The sequence below is a fragment of the Panicum virgatum genome, chromosome 7K (genome assembly GCF_016808335.1).
Source record: "Panicum virgatum strain AP13 chromosome 7K, P.virgatum_v5, whole genome shotgun sequence".
Classification (NCBI taxonomy): Eukaryota; Viridiplantae; Streptophyta; class Magnoliopsida; order Poales; family Poaceae; genus Panicum; species Panicum virgatum.
The window spans coordinates 30,209,031-30,226,435 of record NC_053142.1 but is presented as its reverse complement, the minus strand read 5'-3'; the positions used below and the strand labels follow the sequence as shown (position 1 = coordinate 30,226,435).

Below are 17,405 nucleotides of genomic sequence, written 5' to 3'. Positions count from 1 at the left end.
TTTTTAGTCCTCAGATTGTGCTTGCCTGCCCTTGAAATCAGACTTTAAATCTTCAGGAGTCCTCGGCTGCTCAATTGCTGGCTGCGCTGCAGCAGCCGAAAGCAGCTAGCCGCAACCAGCAGGCAGCTAGCTGCAGCCGGAAGCAGCCTGCTGCTTCAGCCGAACGGAGTGAATACAACAACTTGTTCTCCTTCAGGAAGTTCCAAGAACAGCTTTTTAAACAGTCTGTCATATCAACATTCTGTACTGTACTCTATTTATGACACATCTCCATTGAACTTAGTTCAACGAACTGAATCTGTAAGACTGCACAAAGAACCGAACTCCAACTTCACTAATCCTTTTCCTGGATCTGAGAAGAATCGACCTGCCCCCATAGGGTCTCTGCATAAATCTTCTCATCTTCCTTCTCTTGTTGAGAACAATCAGATAGCTCAGCTTCCTGCTCATCATCTTCATCTGGCACACCTTCATCAGTGTCGTCTGACAAGTCTACAACATCGTTACTCTGCAGAACACAAGCTTCAGCCGCAGCCTCTCGCATGGCCAACCGAGTCGCTGGCCTATCGCTCCCCTCGTATCGCGGTGGAGGCACGCAAATGGTAGGTCAATGGCCTCCATACTGTGCCTACTTTCACTTCCATGCTTTGACTTGCCTGGTGATGGAGAAATGAGTATGATGCCGAGCTCATAGTTGCAAATGTACAGCCTTGGGCCAGAAGGTGCTGATCTGGCTTCGGTAGGATTTGCTTTGGAGGGAGGAGAAAGGAGTTGTCCCCATGCTGCCGGACTGAAATTGTGAGATCCACAGTAAGTCCAGCCGAACAAGTGTCCACCAAATTGCGACTTAAAGCGTCTTTGAGCAACCTGTCATAGAGAATAGTGTCACAATCATAGCTGGAGTTTATGTAAGAAATTGAACTTTTCACTTTTTCAGGCAGCATCATTATTATGCAACAATAACTCAAGGTAAACAGCAGAAAGGAAGTTACATAGGATGCTTCTATCCAAAGGGGACTTTAGCCCGGTTGGTAGGACATCCAGTTGCGAACCTCCAGGTCGGGAGTTAGCTAGACTCCTGTGATTTGCACAAAAAAATCCCCTCGCCTGTTCCTATATCCAAAGCATAGTCTGGGGTCCGGCCGAACTCACAAGACGACAGGCCGCTATGTATGAGTGGAGCCAGAGGTTCGGAGGTTTCTTGAACTGTGTGAGAATGTCTTTTTAATATAATGCTGTGGGGGGCGGTCTTCCCCCCGCAGGTCAAGTTTTTTTTTCTATCCAAGATGATGGTAGACAGCTTATCCAGAAAGGATGAAATCAAGAGCATTAGCCATTGGTTGAACCGTTGAAGCCATAACTGGACCATTTCTCTAACAGACTGTCAATGCCTTCAACCATATAATAGTCTGAAAGAACTGTTGTTGGGTGTCATTTCTTTGCCATTATTTACCTTGGACTATTTTCCAATAATTTCCCAATAACTAAAGAAAGGCCAAGAATATTTAATTCTATGTCATTCCCAAGGTTCAAAAAATCGCTACGCGCTGTGCGCGCGCTCGAGCACAGTAAAAGAGTAATCGTGAATAATCGTGATTAAACGTGATTAATCATTTGTACTAATATTGCCAAAAAAATAAAAAAGGAGGTTTTCAAGAGGTCTTACACCAGTAATTTCTTTCCTCTGGCCATCTTCTTTGCTGGACAGCAACTGTACCTACACAAATGACAACAACCTAATTAGTTTAACTGTTTAAGTTCATGAAAAAAACAAAAAGATGACAGATGGACATTAACAATAGAATATGACCAAGAAAAGAAAGAAAGAATGACAATGAACATGAAATTAACAGCTGCAGCCTGCAGCACACCAGTCCACATGAAGTAGCAGATAGCCACATGATGACATAGCATAGTTCATAGTTCAAATTTCTAACACGAAGAAAATAAGAACTTAAAAGTCATAGCAGCAGCTAGCAGCTAGCAGCTAATAGTACATAGCACAAATGCACCATCAAGCAAAATATGATAGGCAAACACAACATGCAGCAGCCCACAGTCCAGGCAGCTTCAATCCTCAAAGGAATTTGCTCCTAGTATTTCATCTTCATCATCCTCAAAAGGAATTTGCTCTTCCTCATAGTCACTGTCGGCTTCAGATTCGAACTCTTCTTCTTCATGTAAATCTCTAGGCTGATTCCTTCCACTCCTACGAGGTTGAAGCTGCTCATCTGCTCCCACTGCATCTCCAAGGATACGCCATGTCATCCCAATTCCAGGAACTTCAGCCTCAGCCTCATCCGGGTCCCTAAACACCACCAAAACTTGTTCATCCCCTCCCTCATAAAAAAACCTTGTGCTTCAGCAGCATCATTGCTTAGGAGGACTTCATAAGATTTCTTGTTGCTGATTTTCTCCTTCTTGGACAGCAGCCTTGTATTAAATTGCACGTAGACTAACATGTTGAGGCGCTCTATTTTTAGTCTATTTCTTCTCTTGGTATGTATCTACAGAATACAAATGGAAGAAATAAACATTAGTAAATGAGACAAGTCATGGCAATATTTTTATAGGCAGAGTTTTAGTAACTAACAAACTCAAAAGTGCTCCAATTCCTTTCACATCCGGAGGAGCTTGCTGTCAATGAGAGGATTCGAGAAGCCATGCGTTGCAAATTTGGTGCTCCACCTCCATAGATCCTCCACCAAGATGCTAACAGTCAAAATGAAGCGAATAAGATTAGTTAAGGTGGAGTGAAGAAGCAAAATGGCTACTGAAATGAAGAGAATAATACCAGGGTTGAACTCAAATCGTTCACAACTTCTTGCCATCTTCTTTCCAAAGGAACCTTGCTTCGTCCGAAACTTGTCAAAATCTTCATTAACAGCCAAGTACTCTTTTTCTTCATCACCTTCGAAAAATGTCTCACAACAAAGCATGAACTTTTCCACAGCACTTGAATCATCAAAGATGGCAGCATCTCTATAGGAGTAGTATGGATTCAGCAAGTATGCAGCAACATGCAAGCTGGAATCAAATCTGTCCTTCATCTTCTTGTCAACAATAGCCATGACATCTTTGTAGTTATTCTCCACATTGCCAAAGGCTTCCTTGATCTCCTTCTTTGCCTTAATTAGCTCACCATAAAGAAAAGCCATGGCTAGCCTCACATCCCCATCAACCAAACGAAGTAGCCTCACCAAAGGTTCAAAAACCTTCTGGAAAAGTGCTACACTTTTCCAGAAGGGAACACTCAGCATAGTGGCTGTTGCATCTTTTCCCTTTCTTGTCTTCACATCTGGTATTTCATCCCATTTTGGATCAACCACCATCTTCCTTAGTGCATCTCTTTTTTCCATCAAACTTTGCAAATGCGGCGCAGGGAGGCACGGCGGACGTCCGGATGAGCAGGGAGGCGCGGTGGACGAGCAAATGCGGCGGCTATGGATTGGGAAGGGCGCGACAGAGAGGTAACCCGACGGACCCGCGCCAATCTTTCCCGCCGCGCGTGATTCTTTCCCGCCCGCTTTCGCGCCGCGCCGCGCGCCAATCTTGCGCCCGCTTCCCGCTTTCGCGCCCGTGGGAACTGCGCCAACGATTTTCGACAGGTTACGCGCGCGTTTCTAGCGATTACACGAGGCCGCGCGATTACACACTCGATTAAACACGTCCAGCGATTAAATGCTCGATTAAGTTGTAATCGATGCGTTTACCCGGTGCACAACGCATAATCGCGATTAATCTTGCGATTAATGCGATTTCTTGAACCTTGGTCATTCCCCAAACAAAACATACCTTAACATGCATAGGATGCCCTATCCTGGCATACTATTGAGGGATTGCATCATGGAATAAGCCGGTTGATCTCAATCTTTGCCATGTTTTCTGCAAAAAGGAATCATGTGAGATTGGTATGAGAAATAAAGTCATATGCCATAGAGCTCCTACGCAGGGGGCAATCTCAAATTTTAAAGTATTTTAGCACTTGCTTCTCTAACTAGAAATATATGACTTCCATTTCAATGTGCAGACTTTCCAGATTGAATGTAGTGAACATATGTCATGAGTTCTTATAGATGAATATTTCAATGTCAAAAGAGAATCCACCTCAGGTAGAGAAAGCAAACTCTGGCACAATTGAATTCCACAAGCCCCTTTTTTCACCCTGTCAATTGTTGGAAACAACAGACTGATTGATGGCTTCTTCAGCTCATGCTTTGCTGTCCAGCAATCCCACTAGATAAATTAAGGAACCCTTAAGTGATCATGTCCATCAAGATAAAATATCGCAGTATACAGTAAGCTTCAGGAAACAGTTAAGAATTACCTCTGGATCAGACTCTTGAGAGTCAAAATCCTGATGGAGTCGTTTACTAGTGGCAGAAGCAAAGCTTGCAATGAACTGTGGATTAATTGAAGTCCCAATGGATGAAGCACCTATTATATAATTTATTTGAGTAAGAAACCTTAATACGATAACAAATTACAGTAATAGAACATCGATTGTTTTCTCACTGTAGATAAAATCAGTCTCGAGTGTTTCAGGCCACTTGATGTTTGACAATACCTGCTTGAAATCAGTGTAAGTAGAATTAGAAAACGTTGGTTAATATCAGTAAACAGGACAGGTAGTATGAACAAGTAACACAAGCATCTAAAGGGTCATGAAGTGTAAACCAAGAAACCAAACTGATCAAACGAGAGGAAATAAGCGTAAAGCCGATCTGATTCCTATAATTTACATTTATTTTTCTGTTTTAGGCTCTCATTGAAGGCACCTTTGGAAATTGAAGTGTTTCCTGTGAAATTCTTTCACTCCATACTACTGGCACCAAATTGCATCAAGCAGTGACAGTGAGAAAAAAAAACTGAAATGTAATATTGGTTGCTTGACTCCGTGCAGAAAAGTTAAACGCTTAGTGCAAAGGCCTTCGAAATCGAGAATTGGAAAACTTGCTCACAGATGGTGACCAAAAAAAGGTTTTGAGTTATCAATCAGCTTCATACCACTATTAGTCATTTAGTCTTTCAGTAAGTATACCCACTGATTTCAACAAAAATATTAAATCAGCTTAACAAACCTTAGTTCAGTTTATAAATTATATGCTTTCGTCAACATAATTTAATCATATAAAATTGCAAACCTCTTCTAGCCGCCAAAGTCCAAGGCACCGCTTCACGGATGCTATAAGTGAGCACAGTGGTGGGATAAGCTCGCCGCACATTAGCCCTGAAATTCGAGAAAACTCTGGACCCTGGATTTCATTGAAAGCGTTTAGGATACACATGGAGAAGTTTCACAATAGTACCGCAAACTTAAGAAAAAAGGTCTCTTAGAAACTTTCTGATGTATCTTCGATACAGACAGAAGCAAGTGCACTTTTGTATTAGTTACTCCGAATGCAGCCTCCAAGGCTTCTCTAGGGTAGATAAATCCAGAGAAATTGAATAATCCTGAGTCACTGAGGGGAGCTACCCACTTAGCAACCTCTCTAGGCAAGAAACCAAGTTGGACAGAACCTGCTTGAGGACATTGGTCATTGTTAATTACAAGATATAAAGGTAGCAATTTGTTATTTTGCACTGACCCAAAACCAATTTGGGTTCATGCCTGGAAGGTCAACCATGGAGGCGATTTTCTTAATACGACAATTGATGGAGAGATATAGGGAGCAGAAGAAGGACTTGCACATGGTCTTCATTGACCTTGAGAAGGCATATGACAAAGTACCGAGAAATATCATGTGGTGGGCCTTGAAGAAGCACAAAGTCCCAACTAAATACATTACCCTCATTAAGAATATGTACAAGGATGCGACGACGTTTGTCCGGACATGTGATGGCAACACCACTGACTTTTCTATTAACATAGGCCTACACCAGGGGTCAGCATTGAGCCCTTAATTATTTGCTTTAGTGATGGATGAGGTCACAAGGGATATACAAGGTGAGATCCCTTGATGTATGCTCTTTGCTGATGATGTGGTGCCAGTTGACGAGAGTAGGGCAGGGGTTAATAGGAAGTTAGAGCTGTGGATACGCACGTTAGAGTCGAAAGGGTTCAAACTTAGTAGGACCAAGACCGAGTACATGATGTGCGATTTCAGCGCGACTAGACATGAGGGGGGAGACGTTAGTATAGATGGGCAAGTGGTGGTCCAGAAGGATATTTTTCGGTATTTAGGATCGGTGCTACAAAAGGATGGCGACATTGATGAAGATGTTAGGCATAGAATTTCAGCTGGCTGGTTGAAATGGCGGCAAGCTTCTGGCATCCTTTGTGACAAGAGGGTGCCACAAAAGCTAAAAAGCAAATTCTATAGGACAGCAATTTGTCCGGCGATGTTATACGGTGCTGAATGTTGGCCTACAAAAAGGCGACATGTCCAGCAACTGAGTGTAGCAGAGATGCGGATGTTGCGGTGGTTTTGCGGGCACACAAGGAGGGATAGAGTCCGGAATGAAGTTATTCGGGATAGGGTCGGGGTGGCACCAATTTTGGAGAAACTTACCCAGCATCGGCTGAGATGGTTTGGACATGTCCAACGAAGGCCTCATGAGGCGCCGGTGCGTAATGGGGTTCTTGAGCGGGTCGATAATGTAAAGAGGGGTAGAGGTAGACCTAAACTGACGTGGGATGAGTCAGTTAAGAGAGATCTTAAGGATTGGAATATTTCTAAAGAGATAGCTTTGGATAGGAGCGCTTGGAGACTAGCTATCAATGTGCCTGAACCTTGAACTTATTTCTTTCGGGTTTCATCTCTAGCCTACCCCAACTTGCTTGGGAAAAAAGGCTTGTTGTTGTTGTTGTTGTTGTTGCACTGAGAAATGAAACATAACAAGCTTTTGGAAGTGGATCCACATTCAGCAAAATACATATTTTGAGCTATACATACCTTCCTCAGAAAATTTATCCAGATCACCAACAAGGACACTTACAGCATTTGCATCTGCAGGTATATTTGTGTTCCTCAAGATCACTTCAGTAGTTCCATGCATATTCTCTCAGTTGAGACCCAGCATCTGATGGCATGTGAAACCGATGGGATAGGCCAACTACAGATGTTTGAACACAACCAACAAACGCTCTATGTGCAGCAGTGTTTTAAAGGTGTCGCCTAGGCGACGCCTAGGCGTCCAGGCGCACCCAGCTCGCCTTGGGTTACAGTGGCGCCTTGTCGCCTAGGCGTCCAGGCGTACCCAGCTCGCCTCGCCTCGCCTCGCCTTACCGCCTTTAAAACACTGATGTGCAGGTTTTCTGTGTAAAATATGTTTCTCCTGCAACAAAAAACAATGGATAGTGGTTAGTTACAAAATAGGACATCACAGATAGGATAATTCTATTCTAACTGAAGCAGTGGCTAGTTTTGAGTTTAGGTTAAGTTCACTTAGGCCAAAGTGTATCTTCCTTAGGAAGTACAGAACTTGTAAACAGTATATTGTTTAGTACAAAGCATTCACATGTTTAATATTCTTGCTGAAAGGGCTAAACTACAAAAAAAAATGTTGTAGTATATTAGTAAGATTAAACTTACTGAAAGGAAATAATTAGACTCCAAATAAGGAGGACTTCGTGTGTGTATGCCTGGTACTGAAGCGATGAGGTAGCCACCAGCTCCCTCAAAATCGTACTTAGCAATCTCATTTATCCAATATGCCTGACTAGGGACTTCATTGACCATGGACGCTATGAATGACACTAATTGAGCAGCAAAATCAGAATTTTGGTCCTCAGCTGTACCAAAAAGTGCAGCATAGTCCAGGGATGTCCCACGAGGAAAGTCTTGCCACCACACTGTATTTGTAATGAGATGCCACTGCATAAATTAACCTTTAGCAAATACCGTGGGTTCATGGCAACACAAACTAACAAGAGAAAACATGTTTTTGGGCAAGGATGCATAGAGGCCAAGCTAAGCATTTGAAAGAAGCAAAAAACTGACCTGCTTTGGAACTAAGTTAGCTGAAGTAACAACAACACGCATATTGTCTTCCCTTTGTAACACTATGAGCTTTGGATGGTGGCATGCAACACCTTGCTTCTTTCTATCCTTTCCAAATGCTATCTCTTCAGGGAACCGGGGGTAACTTGAAAAAAAAAATAATGACAACATTACTATTCACTGTTCCTCCTCAAGAAAATTAAAACACCCATTTGGGCCTACCATAGAGCTCAGCAAATGCAAAACTATGAGACTAGCTGAATGGCCTGCGCCTAAGTGACTTACATAGGTTCGCAAATTGGAAGCACAAGTCATCTGCTAAAACAGTAACTAAACAGTACCCAAGATCGCTACTTACACTAGTAGCAGGTTAGGGTGGCTTTCAAAAGGGGCTGCCATTCTATTTTCACTGCTTGCACTCCAGCATCGTTCCTTGTTGTGGCATGCTATTGTCACAGGCAGATGCTGGGGAATCTTGCAATAGTCAAGAAATCTGGGAACCATACGAACATTAGCATTCCAATGAAGAATTCGATCACATGTCCAAATGCTAGAAGTAAAGGGTAAACGGACAGCAGAGGGAAGGCACACCAGGAAATATCTGAGGTGAATGTTGCAATAAATACTCGCACCAAACTCTCCACGGGATGAAGAAGTTGCGGCAGTGTAACTCCACTGTGTGGTTCAGCTCGCCTGTCAGACAGAGATCCAATACGCGCAAGGCGATTCAAGAAGAATGTGCTCCCATCTGAATAGCAGCCCTCACTATGATGCTGCTCTTCATTGCCATTGCTGCATCCTGTTCGCTCTTCATTGTCATCATCGCATCGCATCCCTTATTCCCTTGACACAACTTAGCATCAGTATCACCGCCTTTTGCAACAGCAGGGTGGTATTCCCACTTCTCCTGGTCAAGATTGCAATCATCTTGCGGCAAATTCTCCTCAGAAACGGGATTGGTTGGGTTCTCCAGGCACAATTCACCAGCGCCATCCTGCCTCCATTCTTCCACTCCAGCATCTGCGCTGACATTTCCTGGACAACTCGAATCCCTCAAGAAAGAAAGGGGATCTTCGCTCTCGGAGATCGCCCTGAACCGCTTCCGCAGCGACTCGGCACTAAACACAGGCCCCTCCTGGCAAGACCCTGGCGCCTCAGCCGCACCACCCTCACCCCCTCCGCATGAAACGAACCTCTCCACAACGAGCCCGTATCTGGCGCCGCGCCATAGCACCGAGACCTCGTCGCCGACGGCCAGCTCGGCGGGGGTCCTCGCGCGGATGGGCCGGCCGTTGACGCTCGGAGCTCCGGCGCCAGAGAAGCGGTGCGTGAGGCGAAGGGTGCAGCCGGATGTGCTGAGCAGGAGGTCGCGGGCGCGCGGACGACGGGGGCGGGCGAGGAGGAGGCGAAGGCGGTGGCCCCGGCGGCGGGAGGGGGAGAGGGAGCAGAGGCGGTCAGAGCGCAGGAGGAGCAGGGCGGAGGCGGGCCCCACGAGGCGGATGTGGAAGTAGCTCAGGCTGCCGGAGGTGTAGGGGTGGTCGTGCTGCGGCGGTGGCGCCGCCGCTATCGGGGGTGAGGCGTCAGGGGGCGGGAAGGAGGGGCCCGCCAGACCGGGACTGCCGGAGTGGATTGTATCCGATCCCGCCATTTATTTTGAAGGAATGGGTGATATTTACTTTCTCCCCCAGAAAGAATAACGAATTCTGGAGCAAGGCGAGCTTGAGAAGCGGAGGGGATTTGATCGTAAAGAAAAATAGAATGGAGAGGAATAACTGATAAGGGAGAGTACTGGATTGCAATAATATCCTCCTCCTTGCGAGGGAAGGAGGCGCCGACTTGCACTGTGTTCGGCTGGCAGAATAACGAATTCTGGAGCAAGGCGAGCTTGAGAAGCGGAGGGGATTTGATCGTAAAGAAAAATAGAATGGAGAGGAATAACTAATAAGGGAGAGTACTGGATTGCAATAATATCCTCCTCCTTGCGAGGGAAGGAGGCGCCGACTTGCACTGTGTTCGGCTGGCTGCTGTTGCTGGCTGGTGCTGATTTTTTGTGAGAGAAAAGTACTGCTGACTGACTAAAGATGGTAACGGGCCGGGTTCGGATCGGGTGGAGTCTCCGTGCACCCAAAACCGAAACCCGAAATCAAAACCCGAACCCGAACCCGAAACCGATTCGGGTGGAAATCCATCACCAAAACCAAACCCGTGGATACCCGAAACCCGAATGGATACCCGAAACCCGCGGACAAATATACACATATTCACATGTATGAACAAGAGGCAACAAATAATAAATATTTTCGTGAGTCAACTTTCAATAAATTTAATAGTCTAAGTAAACAAGTTATCATTAATATATTATAAACATGAGTTTTAATTCCAAATGATTTATTTCGGATATCCATTGGATATCCACGGGTGGAAACCAAAACCCGAAACCGAACCCGAAACCAAACCCAAACCCGAACCTGAAAACCGTGGGCGAAAAACCAACACCAAACCCGAAACCCGCGGATACCCGCACCGAACCCGATCCGCTGCCATCTCTATGGCTGACTGGTGCTGGTTTTGTGTGAGAGAGAAATACTGTTGACTGGATACAGTGAAGATGAAGCGAACAGAGTGTTGATATGTTCTTCCTTCCCTTGCAAGATTTGTCAGGCTCTGTGAAGTGGGAACATTTCTTCAAGTTGCACAAGAAGATTACAGAGATGAACCCTAAAAAAATATTACAGAGATGAACCCTAAAAAAAGACTACAGAGATGATGTTTGACTACTGTAAAAGCTCGTCAGAATTAAGCACTCTGTGTAAACAAATTTAAATCTCAAGGCCTCTATTCTATAATAACAATTCAAATAAATCTCAAGACATCGATTCTCTGATAATAATTCAATTAAATCTCAAGGCCTTTATTCTCTGATTATAATTCAAATTTCTAGGTCCAGAATCAAATAATCCACAGACAATATGCACCCTACATATATATTCTTATTATACAGGTAATCCCACTAGCAGCAATTCACTTATGATAGCCCCATCATCTCAATTATTTCTAATTTACATTACACGTTTGCCCTCTACCGTACACATGAGCCACTGTATTTCTAAGCAGGTTAATCTACAAGCCTTCATTTAAGACATGTTTCCCGTGGTGTTCTTCAGTTAACAGGGTGATTACTCCTGTTTAGGAGAGGAATGCTTTACTTGTGCCACACAGCATATCTGTCTCCAGAGGCCGCCAGCCTCCACTCCGGCTCGCTTGGGCACCATGACCCATCTCCGATCTTCATGCACAACTTCTCATCAATGATTGCAGAGTACAGGTCTGACTTCGCCTCCAATATTTTGACTGACGAACGGCTATGTATGTCTTGGCATTTTCTGATTTGCATCTGGATAAAAAGCATTTCAAACTGAGTACATGCACCATATTTGGGATTCGTCATTTGTTGTGTGGTGACCCTTCTCCTACATGCTGGTTTTCTTTAATGAAAAGGCATCTAGGGAATGGAAGGGTCTGATACAAAGGTACAAGCAGCATACCAGTTTGGCAATTTCATCATGAAGTGATGATCCCTGGTCATAGAAGTGATCATAGAACACCGCAGGGATGCCAGGGTGGGTGAGTATATATGCATATCCCTAAAAGACCATCAGATTATACATGTGTCAATCAGACAGTGGAGTACTAAAAAAATAACAGAAAGCTGATATAAAACAAATGACTCGGTGAGTGACTATGTTGATGAAAAAAAATCAAATTTTAGAAGTGTCATTCATAATCTGTTAAAGTTGTTACATATGAAATTAAACTTTATGAGATTATAATAGTCAGGGGCGGAGCCAGAAACTCTCTTTTTTCTTTGTTAGGGGCCCAGTAGTCAAAACGAAGAATTAAAAGAGTCACTCACTATACCTCCATAATATGATCAGATGGAAAAGGCCAATGACCCTGAAATAGTGAGCATTTCTATTAGCACATGAATACTTGGCACATGTTAACACAGCTAAGCTGGTGCAGACCAAAGAAGGATGACAGGACTATTATACCTGAGTTGACCCCGTGTCGTGATTTTCAATAAATGTAACTGATCTTGAAGGCCACCATCCCATCACACCAGGTGGCTTTCCCCCTGGATCTCGCAACCGCCACAACTCTCCTTTGACAGCTTCCTGATAGAAACAGCATTAATACTCAGATGAATCGCTAAAGACAAATGTTTGCTCCTGCAGGGGAATTTCATTCCTGACCTGAAGAATACCCTTTGTTGTGAAATCAAATGCAGCACAAAGTCCTCCAGTGCTATCTATCCAATTAATGATCCTCTGCCTGTGGTTATCTGCCAGGCAAAAGAAACTTGAGTATACTATACTAAACAAGCAAGCATTCACTATCAAAACAGTGCTAGGAAACAAGCTTCAAATTTGAGGAAGCAGTTTTGACACTTCGTTTGGTTCATATTCAGAAACACGATCATATTACTTCCCTGAATTTGCAATTGTAAATTAGCCACAACATGTCAGGCATAGCTTCTAGAGTCGGCGACCAGGAGTAAAGGGGAAATCTTTTGAAGAAAATGTTTTAGATTGCAGCAATAGTCATAATTCAATGCAGTCACTACTCACGCCTGCATGCTTAGGCCAGAGCATCACTAACTAAAGTAATCAGTAAGAATGTTATTATAAATCTATTACCCTGATTGTAGTTCAATCGGTAATCAGGGGGGCTATATTCACAGCTATCCCAGTATTCTCCAACTGCAAAAAGAGGTTTTGATTCCTCAATGTATTCTTTCACAAACTTTGCTGCATAACTGCACTAAGCAAAAGAGGTTGACGAATCAGCATGTTAGCAATGCCAAGTATTAGGTTGGCAGATAGTTTATTTCTTTCACAGTGGATACTACTCTAGCCAGTAGACTATTTACCCTTTCGTGAAATCAAAGCGGAAATCTTGAAAACCAACAGATCTCCTGAGCCAGATCAGCCATTCAATAATATCTTTCCGTACAAATGTCTGTGTATGATCTATGTTGGGAACCCCATCAAAGTTATCCCCAGTGCTCTTGTTCCCCTGATAGCGAAGATGCATCAGAGTTATGTACAGCTTAAGAGTAGAAAATATGCATCAAGATACTGGCTAAGTAAAAGGTCAAAACAAGAACAACTCAATTAAATTACCTTCCCACCAGAACAAGATGTAACAGCATGTTCATCCCATGATATTGGGATGCCATCATATCGATTATACATGCCATTGGATCCTTGAGTAGTCCCAATTCGGTGGTTGATAACAACATCAGCCATAGCCCTTAGATTATGCTCATTCATTTTATGAAGCAATGATTTCAGCTCTGACAGGGAACCATAACAAGAGTCAAGGCAGTACAGGTTCTGTGGTAGATAGCCTGCGAAAGAACATGTCAGGCCTCATATCTCTGAACTATGCTTCATGTAAGAGAAGATGTTGACTAGGGCAGTGTTTAGTTCCTCCAAAGTTTCCAAACTTTCCGTCACATCGAAATCACATCGAAACATTAAATATAGCAAATGACGCATGCATGGAACACTAAATGTGGGTAAACAAAACAACTTATTGCACAGTTTGGATGTACGTTGCGAGATGAATCTTTTGAGCCTAGTTAGCCCATGGTAGGACAATATTTACCACATACAAACGAAAAGTGCTACAGTGCTTTTCAGCTTCACTTTTCGCAAACTTTTCGCATCTAAACACAGCCTAGCTTACCTTCTCGAGATAATGACTGAGTTGGTGGAGGAAGCCATGCTGACGTAAACCCAGATTCTGCCAGATCAGCTACTTTTTCCTCTAACTTATTCCACCAGTTATGTTTATTGGATTCCCAGTTAAAAGCCTAAAACATAGCCGAAGGGAATTATGTAAGAAAACATAGTTTGTTTGTTCAATTTGCATTTTAGCTGTTACAAAGGGCATAGTCATGTTGCTTGCTGGAGTCATGCAGGAAATGCTGACATTCAACCACAATCGATGATTGAGGAAAAAAAAACATTCAACTATTATCCCAGTAGGTGACCAAAGATAGAAATTCCTTATGACAAAGTATAACTGAGAAGTAACAAATAGTAGAATCATCCTTCATTCCATGGCCAATTAGTATCTAACTGTATTGGAGTGGCTTCTTTATGTGCTTGCGCAACTGAATACATAATTACTTCACATGAAGAGCGATCCAGTAGCATTTCTAGGCATGGAACTTTTGATCCTTAGCATGGTAGCAAGAGACATGCTTGAGACATATTCTCACCTGGAACAAGATTTCCCTTCCATTCTTGATGATCCCACCTGCCAACAGAATCCACAAGACAGCAACGAAATTTTGTGAAAAAAAGCTCGATCAAACTGCCGAGAAACCAAACAGAATGTAGGAAGCAAATACGCTGAACACCGCAAACTTAACCACGTGGACATGAACACAGATAAGGAAAGGTGCAAGGTTCGGGAATGTACCATCGCGAGCTGCCTGTTCTTCGAATTTATCATCCGAAACCTGCACAGCTCCACCATTTCAGCACATCGTCAGAACCAGCACACCGATCGGTGCATCGAGCCGTCAAGAACAGCATTACAGTACGGGACGGGACGGCAGGTGGCCGTGGACTCACCATTTGGCCCATCCAAACTCAGACTGAACTCCAGCAGCCGGCGCACTCAGCGAGAGACTCCCAACGCGCACCGCAACCGACGACGGACCCCCTTCACCAAGCCGCTAGATATGTAGCCGCGCGGGTGGGCACGCGCGACGAGGCGCCGCGCTGCCACTTGCCCGAGGCGGTGCCCCCCGGAATCCGCCGCACCCAAACCCGGCGGCGGCCGCGCCCGCCCAAGTGGTGGCGGGGGACCGCCCGCGCCGATCGGATAGGCTCGGCGGCGGGCGGCGGGCGGCGGGCGGCGAGCGGCTGGCTGGGTCCGGAGGCCGGCGAGAATCCGAGAACTACTGACGATTCGCGGGCTGCGAGCTCCAAATTTGTTCGCGCCGTTGCTGATCTGGTGGGGAAAGAATCAGTCAGCTTTGCTTGCCCCACTCGGCTTCAATCTGGTTCTGCACTCCTGATTGACGAACGAGTGTGGCAGAATCTGCGATTGCGGGTGCGGATGGCCGGCGGATGGGAATTTGGGGACGAACGATTAGTCAAAAAGGGCAAAGGAAAAGGTCAAAAGGATTGGGGAAGATGGGTTGGAAGATGGTGCCCATCATCTGGCCCATAGTTTAGATTCGTGGATGGGCCAAACCAAGCGCGTCTCGTCAAAGTTCAAACCCGGCTGCACGTGCAAGGCCCCCAATGTAAAATGTAAAGCGCCGGTCGGGCCTAATTTAGCCCATACTGCACGTGACGGATCGGTCAGCGAAGAAAGCGTGTGGAGTCAGTGAACGGGCACGCCAGTTGTGTGTCGCAATCTGAAAACACTCCTCTCTTCCACTAGCAGAGGGAACAACCGAGTAGCTATGGTTTCAGCGAAGAAGAAATTGGAGTACATTTTATTGCAAAACTTTTTCCGACAGGGTCATTTCGGTTTGTTTAATGCAAATCAGGTATAAGACGCCCAGTGGAGTCTTTTTGTCAGAAACAAAAGAAATAAAAAATACTCCTAGGAAAAGTGACACGCCACTGATTTTGCATTTCCAGAAGAAAGTTTGGTGCTTTTTCTGAAAAAAAAAACAAATGCATGCACTGGATTGCATGGATCGGATGGGCACAGCTTCGTAACTTTATGATCGTGCAACTAGGAACAAAACAGATAAATGATAGCAGTGGGGGCAATCCAGCAAGTCAGCGACAGTGCGTCAGGCAGAAGGGTGATGGCGATCCAGACCAACCATGGCGGCACGCGTGCACGCACACTTCACTCCCCTTCGCATCTGTCCCCGCCCGGGAGCTGGCTCGATCACGCTGTCATGATGGATGGATGGATCATCACCAGCACTTACCCACCCACACCGATCGATGGATGGCGCCTTGTCATGGGCCGCTCGAGTGGTCTCCAGACTCCAGCAGCAACGCCATCCATCCACGGGCCCGGCCGGGTGATGAGGTGCACGCACCTGCAGCAAACGCTTTTGGAATTTGGGACCCTGCATGCTGCTGCGCCACTTGTGGGCAGCACTCAGCAGTCAGCAGAGCCTAGCTTCACCAGCACGCGGCCAGGCTCCACGCGAGACTCCATCACGCACAGCAAAGAGATAAAAGGAGCAAAAGGAATCGAGTCCCTTCCCTGTGCTGCGATCGATCTCCAAACAAAGAAAGGGGCCGGGCTGGGCATCCACGCATGTCGCATGAGCTCCAGCACCACCAATGTCGTTGTGGCAAAAGCCGGCCAACCCAAGGGCGACCCGACCAGTCGGTCCGCCAGACATCATTGGCTATCTTTACCTCGCTCTAGCACCGGCCCCGTATCTAGATTGAGACAGTACAGCAGCAGATTGGATAAAAAGATTCCGAGAAATGTAACCACCGCCACCGGTATCGATCGATCTGAAGCGATCGAGCGAGAGATAGATCATGGATGAGCAGAGAGGGGAGGTGTGCGTTGGGTGGGTGCGGTGGTGACTGGTCACGCACGATCGTCGATCGAGCGATGGGTGCGTCTCTCGATCGATCATCATCTTTCGCCGGCCAGGCCAGCATCAAGCAGTACGTGTGCTAGCTAAGCTAGGGGCCGGAGCCACGCATGCTGTACACATGGCTTCTTTTTTTTTAAAAAAAAAGGATGCTATAGACACACAGTGCATGCCATCCTTTCTAGCATTGAGTGTGGGTCATGCTCGCACAAGCTCAGAAAAAAAGAAGCGATGCAACTATGTAAGTGGGTCTCACACTCTCACTCCATCATCGATCGCCACAACGTCTCTCTCACACAACACACACACACACCCCTTACATATTCACATGGCACTTTTAGCAGCAGCTTTTGGCCCGAACAAGATTTGTTTGTTCGTTCCAGTGAGAGCTCGGAGAGCATGTGGTGCTCCACCTCCACCAGCTGGTGTATGAGTGAGTGCTTGCTCTTTTTCCACTTTGGCTAGCAGCCCGTGTTCTCTTCGGTCATCGCCCGCCTCCTAGACCTAAATAACGATCACATCACCGGTTGGAGACGCCCTAGCTAGCTTTATTATCTGCCCCCCTCCTTAGCTTTATTTATCTTTTCCGAGAGATGGATGGATGGATCGATCGATCGATGGATCTGGTGGAATAACAGGCCACCTATCTACGCGCGCGGGCACATAATCAGGGCCTCCACTATCGCCGGGCCGCCCCGGCCGGGCTGCAGCTAGCTGCCGCTAGGCTGATTCGATCGTGCTCGATCGCCACCACTAGTGTCGTCACTCGTCAGGTTTGGACCAGGGGCATCATATCACCATGCATGCATGCATATCCATCCGTCGATCCTAGCGGACGATATATAAGATAATGCTTCATG

General features: G+C 45.5%; 2 protein-coding genes and 1 pseudogene across 2 annotated transcripts; all 3 read right to left on the bottom strand.

Annotated features, from left to right (window-relative positions):
* Window positions 1-176: 176 nt before the first annotated feature.
* On the bottom strand, window positions 177-9,591 carry LOC120640099 (annotated as a pseudogene).
* On the bottom strand, window positions 1,842-3,558 carry LOC120640852. Its single transcript, XM_039916771.1, has 3 exons — window positions 2,795-3,558; window positions 2,594-2,712; window positions 1,842-2,507 (listed from the first exon to the last, which is right to left on the bottom strand). The coding sequence occupies exons 1-3, from the start codon at window positions 3,357-3,359 to the stop codon at window positions 2,265-2,267; spliced, it is 927 nt and encodes a 308-aa protein (XP_039772705.1). The 5' UTR covers window positions 3,360-3,558; the 3' UTR covers window positions 1,842-2,264.
* A 1,231-nt stretch (window positions 9,592-10,822) lies between the features above and the next one.
* Window positions 10,823-15,132, bottom strand: LOC120640850 (probable alpha-amylase 2). Its single transcript, XM_039916770.1, has 12 exons — window positions 14,591-15,132; window positions 14,436-14,475; window positions 14,233-14,270; window positions 13,695-13,821; window positions 13,127-13,353; window positions 12,874-13,019; window positions 12,641-12,759; window positions 12,197-12,285; window positions 11,996-12,118; window positions 11,862-11,897; window positions 11,489-11,587; window positions 10,823-11,337 (listed from the first exon to the last, which is right to left on the bottom strand). The coding sequence occupies exons 1-12, from the start codon at window positions 14,600-14,602 to the stop codon at window positions 11,146-11,148; spliced, it is 1,248 nt and encodes a 415-aa protein (XP_039772704.1). The 5' UTR covers window positions 14,603-15,132; the 3' UTR covers window positions 10,823-11,145.
* Window positions 15,133-17,405: the final 2,273 nt, after the last annotated feature.

What these genes read in the sequence shown, in the direction of transcription:
- LOC120640852 (XM_039916771.1), bottom strand. Translation starts at nt 3,359, where the DNA reads ATGGAAAAAAGAGATGCACTAAGGAAGATGGTGGTTGATCCAAAATGG. An exon ending in ACGATTTGAGTTCAACCCTG is followed by an intron (nt 2,713 to 2,794) that starts GTATTATTCTCT and finishes TTTGACTGTTAG; the next exon opens with CATCTTGGTGGAGGATCTAT. An exon ending in ATTGGAGCACTTTTGAGTTT is followed by an intron (nt 2,508 to 2,593) that starts GTTAGTTACTAA and finishes TGTATTCTGTAG; the next exon opens with ATACATACCAAGAGAAGAAA.
- LOC120640850 (XM_039916770.1), bottom strand. An exon ending in AGAACAGGCAGCTCGCGATG is followed by an intron (nt 14,271 to 14,435) that starts GTACATTCCCGA and finishes TTCTGTTGGCAG; the next exon opens with GTGGGATCATCAAGAATGGA. An exon ending in CCGATTGAACTACAATCAGG is followed by an intron (nt 12,286 to 12,640) that starts GTAATAGATTTA and finishes TTTGCCTGGCAG; the next exon opens with ATAACCACAGGCAGAGGATC.